General features: G+C 48.8%; 1 protein-coding gene across 1 annotated transcript; it reads left to right on the forward strand.

The window, feature by feature from the left end:
• The first annotated feature begins 569 nt into the window (after positions 1–569).
• On the forward strand, positions 570–8,946 carry Znf764 (zinc finger protein 764). Its single transcript, XM_041667166.1, has 3 exons — positions 570–1,192; positions 1,337–1,450; positions 1,951–8,946. Exons 1-3 carry the CDS (start codon positions 1,009–1,011, stop codon positions 2,853–2,855), a joined length of 1,203 nt encoding a protein of 400 aa, XP_041523100.1. The 5' UTR covers positions 570–1,008; the 3' UTR covers positions 2,856–8,946.
• The last annotated feature ends 7,028 nt before the right edge of the window (positions 8,947–15,974 follow it).

Raw genomic sequence — 15,974 nt, forward strand, 5'->3', positions numbered from 1 at the left:
TGATTAGAAATGGGCTAAATTAATATGTGAGAATTAGCCTAGAAGAGGCTAGATAGAAATGGGCCAAGCAGTGTTTAAAAGAATACAGTTTGTATGTTGTTATTTCGGGCATAAGCTAGTCAGGCAGCTGGGGTGCTGGGGACGAAGCCCCGCTGCTCCTATCACTACAAAATACCAATGAATGAGGCTCAAAGCCTGAATGTTTATGACCATAAGTAAGGCCTCATTCCTCTGTTGGATGGATATTTGATGGGAATCTCACAAACAGCCCAGAAACTACCGACAGGTAATTCCCTTGTGGGATTGAAGTCTGCATGGGCAAGTGGACATTTAGAAGATTAGAAGTGAGCCATTGTGAATGTCCCAGGTGTCCTGGTTGTTCAAAGAACAGCTCCGAGATCTCTGATTTGTCAAGAGTGGTATTCCTCAACTAGTTTGAGTTTTCTATACCACGCTGGTGGAAACCCCCTAATTGAGGGCCTGCTTCATTTTCTACCTTCTTATTAATGCCCGTCCCTCCACAGGCTTCCGGCTCCATAATACACTGTCCAGAAGCGAAAAACTAAACACCCATTCACAGGCCGTTTCCACATAGCCGACCTTGAGAGAGCTGCGGGTCCGGGGAAGTCAGCACCACGCCCCGTTGCATCTCGACAGGGAAGTCCCCGCCCACATGGGGCCTGTCGCCTAGGACTTGTTCTCAGACTGGCACTGGTAGACTCTGTGGCCATTTTGGATGAGGGCTAGAAGACAATGACCTAGAAAGACCGGTGACGTAACCCTGGGCACAACCGCTAGGGAGCCTAGCTCGTGAGACCCCACTGCCACCATTTTTATGCAGGCAACCTCAAGTCCTGATTATGTACCTGCTACTTTCAGTTTTCAAATTTTACCTACATTAGGGTGCGCACGGAACCGGTTTCTGTCCCTTCTCGGCCCTGGTATCCGAGCGCGGACACCTGGGGCTGGCTCTGGACTGGCCCGGGCCCGAGCCGGGGGAGGGTCCCCATGGCACAGCCACTTGCCCCGGGAAGGTCCTCGGCTCGGGCCGCGTTCGGGAAGCCCGGGGCGGTGAGCTTCGCGGACGTGGCCGTGTACTTCTCCCCCGAGGAGTGGGGGTGTCTGCGGCCGGCTCAGAGAGCCCTGTACCGGGAGGTGATGCGCGAGACCTACGGTCTCCTGCGCGCGCTCGGTGAGAGCCTTTCCTGGTCGTCTGGGCTCACCCCGCGCGTGACACAGTGGGTCCAGCCGTGGAACGGGGAGCCCTGGGAACAGGCGGCCGGGACCAAGGGGGTTGGCCTACCCGCATCGTGGGGTTTGCTTTCTTTCCCTTCAGGAGGCGGAGGCACCAAGCCAGCGCTCATCTCCTGGGTGGAGGAAGAGGCCGAACTGTGGGGACCCGGTGCCCAGGATCCAGAGGTGGCCATGTGTCCGACAGAAGCTGACTCAGGTGAAGGACTGGGTACTCCGTCTTTGGGGGACTTCTCAGTAGCCGGCCCATTATGGTGTCTTCTGGTGACTCCACTTACCTGCCTGGCAGTTTCTTCCCTGAACTGTTTTCTTGGCCAAAGTCATTATGCTTACCCCTGGATTCACCTAGAAAGGGACTGTTATTGTGCCTGTACCGTGAATGCTCCCACTCCCTATCTAGTCGGTCACTAGGCTATGTTGATGGGAGCCCTGTGTCTCCACGGCTGTCCTGCTGCCATCACTTGGTTCCCTTCTGGAGGCTCCTTCAGTTCTTCCTGGTCACCTCTGCCAAGTGCTGGGCCCGCTGGATTGGGGACCACACTAATGCCTTTCTTTATACTACCTCTGGACATCCACGCAGCCTGCATGCTCAGATTCTGTGGCCTCTCCCCTCCAGTGCCCCGTCTGTCACCTTGTAGGGGTGTGGAAATCAAGGAGCAGCGTGAGTCAGATTCTGAGCTTTTTCTTGGTCTCGAGCAGATTGCAGACAGGAGGAAAGGAAGAGACCAAGGGAAGAGACTGAAGCAACCCAGAAGACGTTTTCTACACAAGCTGGGCCAAAGGAGCCTCATCCCTCCTTTGTTGGACCCCCTCGCAACTTGGAGCTGTTGCCCAAGGACCCTCACCCCCCTCCTGGTGTCCACGGCACTGTCCCAAGAGCAGATCAGCGTCATGGCTGCCGTGTGTGTGGGAAGAGTTTTGCCTGGCGGTCCACATTGGTGGAGCACCTGTACACCCACACTGGTGAAAAGCCGTTCCGTTGCCCTGATTGCAGCAAGCCCTTCGGTCGAGCTTCCTCCCTGAGCAAGCACCGGGCCATACACCGAGGGGAACGGCCACATCGCTGTCCCGAATGTGGCCGGGCCTTCACTCAGCGCTCTGCCCTCACCACCCATCTGCGTGTCCACACTGGGGAGAAGCCCTACCGCTGTGCTGATTGTGGGCGCTGCTTTAGCCAGAGCTCTGCGCTCTATCAGCACCAGCGGGTACACAGCGGCATGACCCCCTTTCCTTGCACAGACTGTGGCAGAGCCTTTGCCCATGCCTCAGATCTTCGGCGCCATGTGCGTACCCACACGGGTGAAAAGCCTTACTCATGCCCTGACTGTGGACGCTGCTTCCGCCAGAGCTCTGAAATGGCAGCCCACAGGCGGACCCACAGTGGCGAGCGTCCCTACCCGTGCCCTCAGTGTGGCAGGTGCTTCGGCCAGAAGTCCGCAGTGGCGAAGCATCAGTGGGTCCATCGGCCAGGAGCTAGGGGCCATAGGGACCGAGAGGCCAGTCAGTTATCTATATCCCCAGCCACAGGCCAAGGGGAGCTGGATCCGCCTGTGGACTTCAGGCACTACCCAGAGATATTCCAGGAGTGCGGGGAATGGTCTTAAGAGCTCCATCATAGAAGGTGAAATACACACACTGTCGGAAGCTCAGAGGCTTGAATCTCTGGCATCCTCCCGAAGTCACAGAAGTTCTAGCAAGGGCTGGTCCTGGGGACAGAGTACAGTCTTGTGGGTGATTACCAGAAGCGTTTGCACACACACACTGATCCCACTGCCCTGGGCTCTGAGTCTACTGGGCCAGAGTGGGAAACCCACTAGAACTCCATGTGAGAGGAAAGGGCAGTTTTCAGAAGTATTGACAGGCTTGAGGTTGAAGAGAACCTTGTTTAGGCCACTGCCTCTTTAATGCGGAGGCTAAAGTTGATGGCTCTGTGTGAACCAAGCCAGCTGCATTTTCAGGGGCTATTAACTTTGGTCAAGAGCTGCGTGTGATGGTGCATGCCTATGACCCGAGCACTTCAGAGTAGAGACAGGAAGGTCAGGAACTTGAGACCAGCTTGGGTTACCCGAGACTCCATCTAAGGTAAATAAATAACAAGTGGAATTAATTGAGGTTTAAATTCAAAGTATTTCACACACTAAAGAAGGTCCAAGTCTTTAGCTTCTTTTGGAAAAACAACAACAACTCCAAAAGATTCAGTCAAGCAAACAAGGCAGAAGTTCTGGGTTCTGTACCCAGCACTGCAAGTATTGGGTGTGTTGTCACATGCCTATAATTCTGCCACTTGGTGTTTGGAGGCAGGAGGTTCAGAAGTTCAAGGCTGCCCTCAGTTACACACACACACACACACACACACACACACGTGTGAGGGGAGGCCCAGCAGGTAAGGGTTGCAACTCCCATGACTAGATTTCAGTGGTGGAGGGAGAGAGACAGTTCTTGAAAGGTGGTGGTATTTAGCTTTTTCTGAACCAAAGAGTTTGTGTATAAATGGATGGCAGAAGGGAAATAGACACAAAGCTTGCAAGCTTTATTTCAGTTCTTCCCTTGGATTCTCTCCTGTGGCTCTCAAAGTACTTTCTTGCCTGTTGTCTTGTTTACCTCCCCTAACTGCCTGGGGAAGGAAGCAGTTGGAAGAGGAAACCTCCTCAGGAAGAGGCGCTAGGGGCCAGTTATCTGACCCTACACCAACTGGGCACTTTGCCGTGTTCACGCTGCCCTCACCACCAATCTGATGCCCACCCAGGAGAGGCCAGCAGCTTCTGAATCTGGAGAGAAAGGACCTGAAAGCTTTGTCCAGTCTGGGAACACCCTGGGCTAGGCCTTTGTAGCCACTCTTAGACACAGGTAGGGGTCTCCTCACCTGTTTGAGCTGGAGGAGGTTTTAGCTCTTCTGCCCCTTTAGGTCAAAGACAGATTACAGCAGGCAGAGCAACATGCGTAGGGTTTACAGTCTACTGATGTCTTTTTAAAATGTGTATGTCCGTGCACGTATGCACATGTGTGTGCAGATACCTGTAGAGGCCAGAAGAGGGCATTGAGTCCCATGCAACTGGAGCTACAGGCAACTGTGAGCTGCCTGATATGGGTGCTGGGAACTGAACTCTGGTTCTCTGGAAGAGCAGCAAGCGGTGTTATCCTGTGAGTGGCCTCCTCAGTACACCTTTTAAGAGACATCTCGGTATCTGTTGCCCTGAAAACCCAAGCTCAAAAGATTCTTCTCTCCTAGCTTCCTGGCAGCTGAGACTAAGTGGAATGTTAGCTTCACCCCTGCAGTCTCATCTTAGCAATGATGAGTTCCTGCCAGGAGGACCTGTGAGCCAAGTCCTGGGGGTCTGTGGCCAGAGGGTCACAAATTCAACACTATCTGGGCTTCGGTCCCAAAACATGTCTGTACATACTACTCATCCAGAGGAACTGAGTTCAATTCCAGCAACATTCCTGGTGGCTCATATTTGCCTGTAACCCTCGCTCTGGGCCAGAGCCTCTGCAGGTACTTGTACTCACGTGCACATACTTACATGTAATTAAAAATAATAATAGCTAAAACAACAGAAAAAGGGGAGGGCTTGGGAAGATAGTTGCCGGTAAAGTACTTTCTAGATCTGGAGAAATCAAATTCACCCCCAGCAGCCCTATATATCAAAGCTGGGCAGCAGATGGAGTGTCCCTGGAGCTCAGCACCAAGCCCGGCCAGCCTAACTGGTGAGCTCCAGAACAACGGGAGACACTGTCTCAGAGAAGGCATTTCCTGAGCATGGTGCCTGAGGTCACATACGTGCACACACCCACACACGGGGCACTCACATACCCTCAGATATGCCTTCACACTCTATCATTACTATTGTATATTCATACATGTGGATGTCAGGACAGTTTCCCGGCTGCCCAGACCCGAATAATCACACAGATACTATGTTGATTACAACACTGTTTGGCCAATAGTTCATGCGTATTCCTAGCTAGCTCTTACATCTTAAATTAACCCATTTCTATCAATTTGTGTATCGCCACGAGGCTGTGGTCTACCGGTGAGGTTCCTAAGGTTCCCACATGTCCTTCTCCTTCGGCAGCTATGTGGCGTCTCCCTGACTCCATCTACTCTCTCGCTATTTCCTGCCTGGCTTTACTCTGCTCACGATTGGTCAAAACAGCTTTATTCATTAATTAATAAGAGCAACAGTTATACAGAAGGACTTCCCACATCAGACAGTTTTGGAGAGTTGTAGATGCTGTATCAAGTTCATGCCATCAGGGGTGCAGAGCGAGCTCATATTTACCGGCAGAGTCATCTAGACAACCTAAACTTACAATTTAAAAAACTTATATTTTGGCACCTGAGAATGTTATTTTATAAAACATTTTTTAATCATTGCAAACCACACATAGTCACTATCATTTGTATTATACACTTTCCAAGATTGAAGCCTGGAGTTATGATGCAAGTCCTATTGGTTATTTTGTGTGCATGTGTTGAGGATTGTACCCAGGGCCCTATGGACTCTGCATTGTATGACCGAGTGTCCTCAGCCTGGATTTGTAGCTCTTTAATGTGAAGCCACTCACTTCAAGGGCTGGCGAGATGAGTTCCTTGCAGAGGACCTGGGTTCGATTCCCAGCACCCACATGGTGGCTCACTACCATCCACAACTCCAGTTTCAGTGCTCGCATCTGACCTCTGAGAGCACAAGGCACACTCCTGGTACACAGACTGACCTACAAGCAAAATAATAAATATATAAAAATAAATTGTTCATTTAATCAGGATGTGATGGAGTCTGGCTTCAGCACTGGGAAGGCTGAGGCAGGAGGATTTGAATTCAAGGCCAATCTGCACTACAGAATGAGACCTGTCGCAAGGAAGTCAGTCATTTGGAGCCAGAGTTGTGGCTCTGTGTTAAACCCTTCTCAGCGTGTGGGTGGCCCTGGCATAACAAAAAGGAAAAATCTGCTGGGTGTGGTGGCACCCGCCTTTAGTCCCAGCACCCAGAGGCAAAGGCAGGCGGATATCTGTGAGTTAGAGGCCAAAGGCTGTATTATCTTTCTCTAGCCAGTACTGGATTCTCTTCTTGATTTTATTATCTTGTTTGCCCGCATTCTTGCCCATTCCATATTGCATAATGGAGAGATGAAGGAATGATAATGGATATTATGAGGATGCTTGTAGGGCTCCTGCGGAGTCCCCACGGCAAACGCTATTGCGTCAAGATCTGAGCCAACGCTCTGCCGTGAGTTCCCAGAGCGTATTCTATCTGCTCGTTACTCACTTAGCCATGAGCTCAGTTATGCTATCGGATCAACCTCCATGGGATTGCAACTAATTTTCATCTTACTGATTAATGACCCTAAAGCCCAGGGTAACGATGTTGGCAACTCATATGCCAGACAGAAGCCGTAGAGTGCTTGCTTTAAACAAGGAGATGAAGCTGTTGACTTAACATAGAAAGAAAACATGTAAGATTAAGGTCAATGACAACCACCCTCTATGTCGCTATGGCAACACACACCTCTCAGCTCAGCACTTAGGAGGTCCCAGGCAGGAGGGTCAAGAATTTGAGGTCAGGGGCTAGAGAGATGGCTCAGAAGTCAAGAACACCTGTTCTTGCACAAGACCCAGACTCAATTCCCATCACCCATAATATGGTTCATAACCATCTGCAACTCTTGTTCCAGGGGATCTAATGCCTTCTTTTGACCTCCTTGGGCACCACACATGCACTTGGTACAATACATGCAAACAAAACCACTTACACATAAAATAAATGACTAAATCTAATTCAAAGCAAAATAAAAATACAGCTAGCTTCAGTTACAGAGAGAGTTAGAGGCTTGGGCTAAATAAGACTTTATCTAAAAAAGGGGGCAGGGACCAGGAAGATAGTTTAGTGGTAAGACTGCTTCTCGAATAAGCATGAGGATCTGAGTTCGAATCCTAGACCTTCCTACTTACGATCTTTCCTGCAGGATGGAATGTCTCAATACTGGGGGAAACTTCTACACAGCATGTGGCTAACAATCTTTTTTTTTTTCAGTTTCTTAAAACAGGGCTGTTCTGTGTAACTGCCATGGCTGTACTGGAACTCACTTTGTAGACCAGGCTGGCCTCAAATTCACGGAGATCCTCCTGCCTCTGTCACCTGAGTGCTGGGACCTGTCTCAAATAAGGAAAGGAAGGGGAAGAGATCTAAGAAAGGAAATAAATAAAACTCACAACCACAGCAGCCCAGCCTCTGGGATGCTGCCAATGCTGGGCACAAAAACAATGAGTGTAACACAACACCGCCTGGACAGAAGAAAGAGGAAAAACCTCATCTTAACTGAGGTTGGAAACTTCTTAAGCTTTTTGATGACTTAGTTATTTTTATGTTATGTGCATTTGTGTTTTGCCTGTATGTGTGTCTGTGTGAAGGTGTCAGAGCCCCTGAAACTGGAATTACAGTTGTGGACTGCCTTGTGGGTGTTGGGAATTGGGCATGGGTCCATCTGGAAGAGCAGTCAGTGCTCTTAACCACAAGGCTATCTCTCCAGTCCCTCTTTTAAAGGTTTTGGTAGTGAAACAGATGTTAGGTCCGGCACAGGCATGATCAATGAACAGCTACTTAAGGAACTAGAAATAGCATAGGGTAATTCAGCCCCCGTGCCTGACAGCAGAAGCTAAGTTCTGATCAATGTTTCAGCCTTTAAGATCCTTACCAGCGGTGTGGTTTTTCATACCTTAGAGACCTTAGTCTACTCGCAGTCCAGGAATTACATTTTGTGCACATGGATGCCAAATGTTTAAGGTCCCAGAGTGTCCAGCAACCTCATTTTTAGGACCTGATAAAGATGGGGTTGAGTGGGAGGGAGAGACTGAGGCTGGGACAGATCTTCTTGCTGGCTAGCTCCCGTGGTGCTGAGAGGTGCCATCCAGGCTGCTCGGGGAGAATGATGGCCAATAGTCTGCTCTATTTCCCTTGCTGTGATAAACAATGTGACCAAAGGCAGCTTGAGCCCCTTACAGCTTACCTAAATTCATCATGGTTCATCATGTAGGGAACCCAGGGCAGGAACTCAAGGCAGAGACCTGGAGGCAGGAACTGAAGCAGAGGCCCCAGAGAAAGCCGGTTTACAGCCTTGTTCTCCGTGTCTTGTTCAGCCTGCTTTCCTATTCCACCAAGGCCACCTGCTCCAGGTTTGCACCACTCACAGTGAACCGTGTGGAGAACTGGACCGACCCAGGACTTTCTCAGAGGCCCTGATGAAAGATCAAAGGGGACGTTAGCTCTGTGCCCTTGTCCAGGAACAGACTTGGCAAGGCCAGTCTGAGGCTGGAGACTGTGATTGGAAGGTGTCAAAGTAGCAGCTTCTGGGAGCCTGAATTTTCCCCCTAGGCTGTGGTTATCAGTCCCTAGGCAGCTGTGTCTGAGGTATATCCTATGTTCTCTTTGCCAATACTGTCTGACTTAGCTCTCTGCTGACCTTGGCTGTCTCCCTACCCCCATCCCTGCACAAATAGTATATATGATGCTATATGTTTTTCTTCAAGATAGGGTTTCTCTGTGTAACAGCTCTGCTGTCCAGGAACTCACTCTGTAGACCAGGCTGGCCTCAAACTCACAGAGATCCGCCTGCCTCTGCCTCCTGAGTGTTGAGATTAAAGGTGTGCACCACCACATCTGACAATGTTATACTTCTTAATAAACTTGCTTGGCATAAGTCATCAGCCTACATAAGACCTCCTGTCCCAGCTTTTGCTTTTATCTTCTTTATTTCTCATCTTACTTACTTCTTATCCCCGGTCTTCCCCTTGAGCGCTGTTTGTGACCTGCAGGTTAAGGTTAGAACTGAGCCCTCCCACACCAGTCATTATCCAACGAAATGCCCCCAAAGTGTCACCCACAGGCCAATCTGAGGAGTCATTTCCTCAGCCGGGGTCCCCTCTTTCCAGATACTGTAGCGGATGTGGTTTGTAGCCTGGTGAGCTGAGCTGTCTGTGTGACTGAGACCACACCCGATCCTCCCCAGGACCTTATTGTGAGCTTGTCAATCAATAGAAGCCATCTTTATGGAAGATGTCACACGTTCTTTACAAAGTTTGGATGTGGTCATCTCTTTTTTTTTTTTTTTTTTTTTTTTTTTTTTTGGTTTTTCGAGACAGGGTTTCTCTGTGGTTTTGGAGCCTGTCCTGGAACTAGCTCTTGTAGACCAGGCTGGTCTCGAACTCACAGAGATCCGCCTGCCTCTGCCTCCCGAGTGCTGGGATTAAAGGCGTGCGCCACCACCGCCCGGCTTGATGTGGTCATCTCTTAAGCTTTATCGTGCACGTGGGATTGAGTTATTTATCACCAGGAAAGTTTTCACGGAGTTGTGCTGTGCTTAACTATGCCTAAAATAAACTACTCTGGGTCAGACTATTCAAGTTTGGACCAACACTGGCTGCTGGGGATCATTACTGTGGTGGGAAAATGCCCTCGCCCCAGGCTCATAAAAAGTGACACTATGAGGAGATGTGGCCTTGTTGGAGGAAGAGCATCACTCAGGGCGGGCTTTGTGGTTTGAGATGCTCAATCCTGGCCCACTGGCTCATTCTCTCTGAGTGTTGCCTACAGACTGGGATGAAGCTCTTTCAGTTCCTTCAGCAGCCCGTGTCTGCCTGTGTGCCGCCAAGCTTCCTGCCATGCTGACAAGGGACTACACCTCTGAAACTGCTGTTTTTAAACTCTAATTAAACTCTGCCCTGGTCACTCAACTGTGTGTCCATACCAGGGAGAAGCCCTGCTGCTCTGCTTGCTGCGGCCACTGCCTCCACCAGAACTCAGAGCTGACAGCCCACAATCGGATCCACAGTGTCGGGTCTTCTGCCCCGTCCCTCAGTGTGGCAGGAACTTCAGTCAGAAGTTAGCTGTGAGAAGGCACCGGTGGGCTCACTGCTAGGAGCCAGAGGCCAGAGGTGCTAGGGAGATAATGGGCTACTTTCAGCTATACCTACTGACCAAGGGGATGCAGACCTACTGGTGGGCTTCAGACATTATCCAGCTGCTTCAGCAGTGTGGGGTACGGCCTTAAAAATGACAAAGCATCCGAGATGGTGGTGGTGCACGCCTTTAATCCCAGCACTAGTAGACAACTCCATGAGTTCGAGATCAGCCTGGTCTACATAGTGAGTTCTAGGACAGCCAAAGGTAAATAGTGAGTCCCTGTGTTGTTGCTTGTTTTACTCTTTTGGCCTTTTTTGGTGTTTTGGGAGCCTGCTACCCAGCGCCCAAATAAATCACACACAGTCTTATTGTTACTTATGGATGCCTGGCCTTAGCTTGTCTTGTTTCTTGCCAGCTTTTCTTAAATTATCCCAACTACCTTTTGCCTCTTGGCCTTTTCCTTTTCTTCCTGTTGTATATCTTTACTCTTACTCTGTGGCTGGCTGGCTGAGTGGCTGGCCCCTAGCAACCTCCTCTCCTTGTTCTCTTGCTCCTCCTTCTTTCTTCCCAGATTTCTCCTATTTAGTTTCCCTGTCTGGCAGCCCCACCTATCCTCTCCTGCCTCACTATTGGCCATTCAGCGCTTTATTAGACCTTCAGCTGTCTTAGGCACAGTAACACAGCTTCACAGAGTTAAACAAATACAACATAAACAAAAGTAATACACCTTAAAATAATATTCTACAATATCCTTGTCTTGAGAACAAAACAAAATAAAAACAAAAAGAATCATAGTACTTCAAACACACCAATTTAGGTTTCTGGCTTTTCATTGAAAAAATTATATATTTCCCCTGCATACTTGGAATCGCAATACTTGGGAGGCTGAACCTGGAGGCTTGTCAGTTGGAGGCCAGTGTAGAAAGCTACAAGGCAAGAATGTGTCTCAAAAAAGTCAAGACAGACTGGCGAGATAGCTCAGTAGGCAAAAGGTGCTTGTTGCCTAGTGACTTAGATTCTTTGCCCAGACACTCAGGGAGAGCACTGACTCTTGAAAGCTGTTCTCTGACTTCACATATGTGCCATGATATCCATGTACCCCCTGAGATTGTTTTAAAAAAAGACAATCAAATCCAAGGATGTAGCTCATTTGATACAGTGCGTGCCTTGCATTCACAGAGTCCTGCACTGGACCCCGGCTGCCTGCCTGTAATCTGCTCGCTGGGGAGGTAGAGGCAGGTGGACCCGGCACTGAGTGACTGTAATCTGCTCGCTGGGGAGGGAGACGCAGGAGGATCGAAAGGTCAAGATCGTCATCAGCTACATGAGTTGGAGATCAGTGTGGGATACAGGAGACTCTGTCTCAAGACAATAAAAACAGAACAACAAACCACCTGTGAGCTCCAAACAGCCCTTGGTGCCCTTTAAGAGCACTGGAGTGAATCTGCTGGAGCAGCACACGAGAGAACCAGACAAAGGAAAGGCCAGCTTGAGATGAGAGGCTCAAGTCCACCATGCCGTCATCAACAAATGGGCACTGGACTTAAGGTTAAGGGACTAATATTGAAGCTAAAGGGAACCTTTTGTTTTCTGAAGCTTTCAGGGCCTTGTGAGTCTGTTGTCTGTTTCTTTGTGATTGGAGTTCAGTGTAGCACAGGTAATGGAGCACTCCTGCCTTGGTGGAGCACTCCCGCCTCATTGTGAATGCCTTCCCAGGGAAACATCTGTGTTCAGCACTTTAATTGTTATTTTGTGTGTATGGGTGTATTTATATGTGCATCTGTGCTCTCTCTATGTGAGTGCCTAGTCATTGCAGGCCAGAAGAGGGCATCAGGTCCCCTGGAACTGGTGTCACAGATGGTGGTAGACACTCCAGTGATAGACACACACACACACACGGGCCCTCTGGAAGAGCAGCCAGTACTTTAAACTTCTGCAGCTCCTCCGTATTTTTTTTTTTAATTCATCCATTCCTGTTTCCAACTTCCTTGGGAGAATAAAACCAAGATCTTCCAAAACACAGGGTTGTTTGTTTGTTTGTGGTGCCAGGGTTCAGGCCCTCACACACACTGGGCAAGTGTTCTCCCAGCTCCATTCCCTGTTGGAACCTCAGAAAGTCACAGGAAATTTGGAGAAAATGCCCTGCTCGGGTAGAACAATGGAGAGGCCATCCCACTAGCCTTCAAATCTGACGCCCCCCTCCCTCCCGCCAGGTCACCCTAAACTCCAAGCTTTTTTCTGGGTGATTAGCTCACATGCCACCTTGTCACGGGACATGGAAGTCCAGCTTGCTGAACCAGTTCCCTGTTCAGACTCAAGCCAAAAGTGCCGCTATCTTCAGCCTGTCAATTACAAGGTGCCACACTTACTATTTTGAGGTCCAAGCACTTTCAAGTTTGCCAGGCTTGCCCAGGGCCCAGAAATGTGACCCAAATCCTCTACTTTCTGCTGTTACCTAACCTCCCATTATTTAATCGATCCTTCCTTGGGTCATGAGACCCCTTAGGTCCAGCCACACTCATTCTCAGTTCATTAATCTTGGTGTTTGCCCTCTCCAGAGGCGGGCTCTCGCTGTCTGTTATAACGTGTGGAGGTTCTGCTACAGCGGGATCTTACGCCAGGAGGAGGCGCTCCTCACAGCTTCCCTGGCCTGGAGAGCAGCAGATGCGGTGTTCCAACAGATCCCAGCCAAATCTCCCGTAAGATTTGCATGTCTTTCTAGAAAAAGGGCTTACGAAGATGTTTATGGTCCAAAGAAGCTGAACCCTCCTGTAGGCTATCCCTTGGAGTCAGTGGGAGAAACCCAAAGATCTCAGACTCATCAGTGCTGTACAGAAAATAATCAATTGTTTGTAAATCACTTACATTTGGGTGGGGGTTCAAGACAGGATTGTTTATTTTATTTTCTTGGTTGGCAACTGAATTTTGGACCACACACACATTTAGCAAGCATTCTACTACTGGGTTTGCTCACAGTCTCCCTAGATTACTAACAATATCCACAACAGCGTAGCTCTAAGTGATAAGTATCGGATCCCTGGTTATTGGAGGAATAAAACCAGAGCGGACTTCCCAACCCTATGGAAATAGTTATGACACTATACTGTCCGGGGAGTTCTGGCATGGCGTGTTTAGCACAGACAGAAGCCACCACCACTACCCCCAGTGCCCTGGGAATGCTAAACAATCATTCTTTATTTCTGAGTTACATTCTCAACCCTTCAAATATTTTTGGTCTGTTCGGTTGAATCAGTTAGTGCAGAACCTACAGATAAGGAACAGTGGTATTTTCAAAGTAAGGCCTCCTTGCTATAGTGTTGTGGTTTTTTTTTTTTTTTTTTTTTTTTTAATGTCGCTTGCCCTCTTTGCAGCGGAGACTCCCAGGCCATCAGCCATATCAAGATGACATCACCATTCCTTTTCCAACCACTGGATGTGAGAAACTCATTGAACTGGACAGTGAGCAGAAGCTGCTGCTGGTGCTCCAGACAAAGACCAGAAGGCCAATGCAGTCTGAACCAGTGGCATAATAGCGAAAATTCCCCATGTAGCAGGGTTCTTGACTGAGTGTGTCTGCTGTTGAAGGACATTTCTTTCTAGATCAAGAACTGGAGAGAGAAAATGCAAATCTGCTAGGGAGATGCACTGTGGATGCCAACTGGAGTGTTTTCTACTTGGTTATGAAGAAGAGGAGGAGAAGGAAAGGGAGGAGGAAGAAGAGAAGGCAGTGACTAGGTATCTAATCCAGTTGGTAGAGTGTTTGTCTAGTACTCATAAAGCCCATGGTAAAATTTTGGCATGATGTCACATACATTAATCCCAGTACCCTGGAGTTGGGGCAAGAGGATCAGTAGTTCATAGAGAATTCAAGGCCTGTCTGGGTAAGAGGCCATAAGAAATAACAAAAAACAAATAAAAGAGCCCGATCCTCGACAAACAGATCACTAATATAGCTGAACATCTGAGAATCAAAAGACTTAGCAGAATCTTCAGATTTGTTGAGTGTACAAAACCTTTAATTCCAACATGCAGGAAGAGAAGCTGAAAGTCAGTCTGATCAATATAGTGAGTTCCTGGCCAGCAGGGCTACCTAGGGAGACTCTATCTAAAAATAAAAATAAAAAAGTTTGTGCACTTCAATTTTCTCTAGAGGATGTCTGCCAAAGATCAGACCTTAAAAACAATTCTTCCCTCCTTCCCTCCCTCCCCCTCTCCCCCCCCTCTCTCCCTTCTTCTTTTGGTTTCCCTATGTAACCTTGGCTGTCCTGGAACTCTCTCTGTAGACCGGGGTGACTTCAAACTCAGAGATCCGCCTGCCTCTGCCTCCCGAGTGCTGGGATTAAAGGCGTGCGCCACCACTGCCTGGCTCTTAGTCCAATGCTGGGATTAAACCCAGGGCCTTGGTCATGCTAAGGAAGCATCTACCACTGAACTACACTCCTGACTTGCCTTTAGTCTTTAAATCAGTCTCTAGGCATAGAAGTTTATCCCTGTTAAAGTTTGAGAGCTCAACTTCTGTCAATAAAATATCAGTTCTGCTGAGAATATAAAAAATGGTACATGAGACTATCACCGAGTAGTAGATATTATAGCCTAGTGGTAGATGAGAATATCGCCTAGTGGTAGATGAGAATATCGCCTAATGGTAGATGAGAATATCGCCTAATGGTAGATGAGATATAGCCTAGTGGTAGATGAGATATAGCCTAGTGGTAGAACACCTGCCTAGCCTGTACAGAGTTCTAGATTACATCCCAACATCGGGAGGAATTCCACTTTCAGTCTAAGGACATACACGAATGTCAAAGGTGGCTGTAGTGTCCGGGTCTACCCTTGTTCCTGGGGTTCATCTTGAGGACAGTTTCTGGTCAGCTAACTAAAGCATTCTGTTTGTTCCTGTGCTCCCCCTGCCCCGCCTGGTGATTAGCTGTAGGGCATTGACTCCATTGTTGGTGTGGTAATTTCCCACCTGCCTGGGCGGAAATCCTTGTGCAGCAGCTAGGTATATAAGGATTTCCCCAAGTTTGAATAAACGGCATTCGACTGATCTCCTTTCGAGTGACCCTGGTCTCTTTGTGTGTTCTTTCTATCTCCAGGCCCTTGCCCGACTCGCTTACGGTGCAGTGGCACGCGAACTGTACCGAGGGTGTAACACCAAATCGGGTGTTACAGGTGGCAGGACCTGGGTCCAATCCCTAGTACCACGAATGAGTGTATAAATAAACCAGCAAAACATGTAATGTCAAAACTGTCATTTTCAAAGCTGGAGAAGTGGCTCATCGGTGAGAACTGCTCTTACAGGGGACCTAGGTTCTATTCCCGGCACCCACGTGGCAGCTCACAACTGTCTGTTACTACAGTCCCAGGGCCTCCACGGACACTAGGCATACACACGGTACACAGACATACATGCGGACAAAAGGTCCATACACATGACATCATTTTTTAAAATGTCACTTCCTTTAGTTTTGTCAAGGGTAATGATTCCAAGGTGAGTCCCAGATGAGGGGATAATTCACACAGACTCCTCATTTCCTTCGTTCTCCTCAAAGGGCTTTCCCTGTGCCGTGGTCTTTTCCTGAGACCCCGAAGTCGTGCTGGTGTATATAGGCCTGCAGCACCTGACACCTGCCTTTAGAGGAGTCTCCTTTGAGTGCAGAAAGTGGTTTCTTGCAGAAGTCTCGGACACAGAGCGCCTCTTTCCAGCAAGGGCCTCGCAGTGCTACCCAAGTTGGGTGGACCGAAAGCTGGTGTTGGCTGCAGAGGAGATGCTACCTTGGGCTTGCTAGACACAGAATATGCACGGGACCCTTCTTTGCCACATAG

This window comes from Microtus oregoni, unplaced genomic scaffold, assembly GCF_018167655.1.
Source record: "Microtus oregoni isolate MIOR12 unplaced genomic scaffold, Mior012 000016F_ref0000370, whole genome shotgun sequence".
Lineage (NCBI taxonomy): Eukaryota > Metazoa > Chordata > Mammalia > Rodentia > Cricetidae > Microtus > Microtus oregoni.

What these genes read in the sequence shown, in the direction of transcription:
- Znf764 (XM_041667166.1), top strand. Translation starts at nt 1,009, where the DNA reads ATGGCACAGCCACTTGCCCCGGGAAGGTCCTCGGCTCGGGCCGCGTTC. An exon ending in CGGTCTCCTGCGCGCGCTCG is followed by an intron (nt 1,193 to 1,336) that starts GTGAGAGCCTTT and finishes CTTTCCCTTCAG; the next exon opens with GAGGCGGAGGCACCAAGCCA. An exon ending in TCCGACAGAAGCTGACTCAG is followed by an intron (nt 1,451 to 1,950) that starts GTGAAGGACTGG and finishes GGTCTCGAGCAG; the next exon opens with ATTGCAGACAGGAGGAAAGG.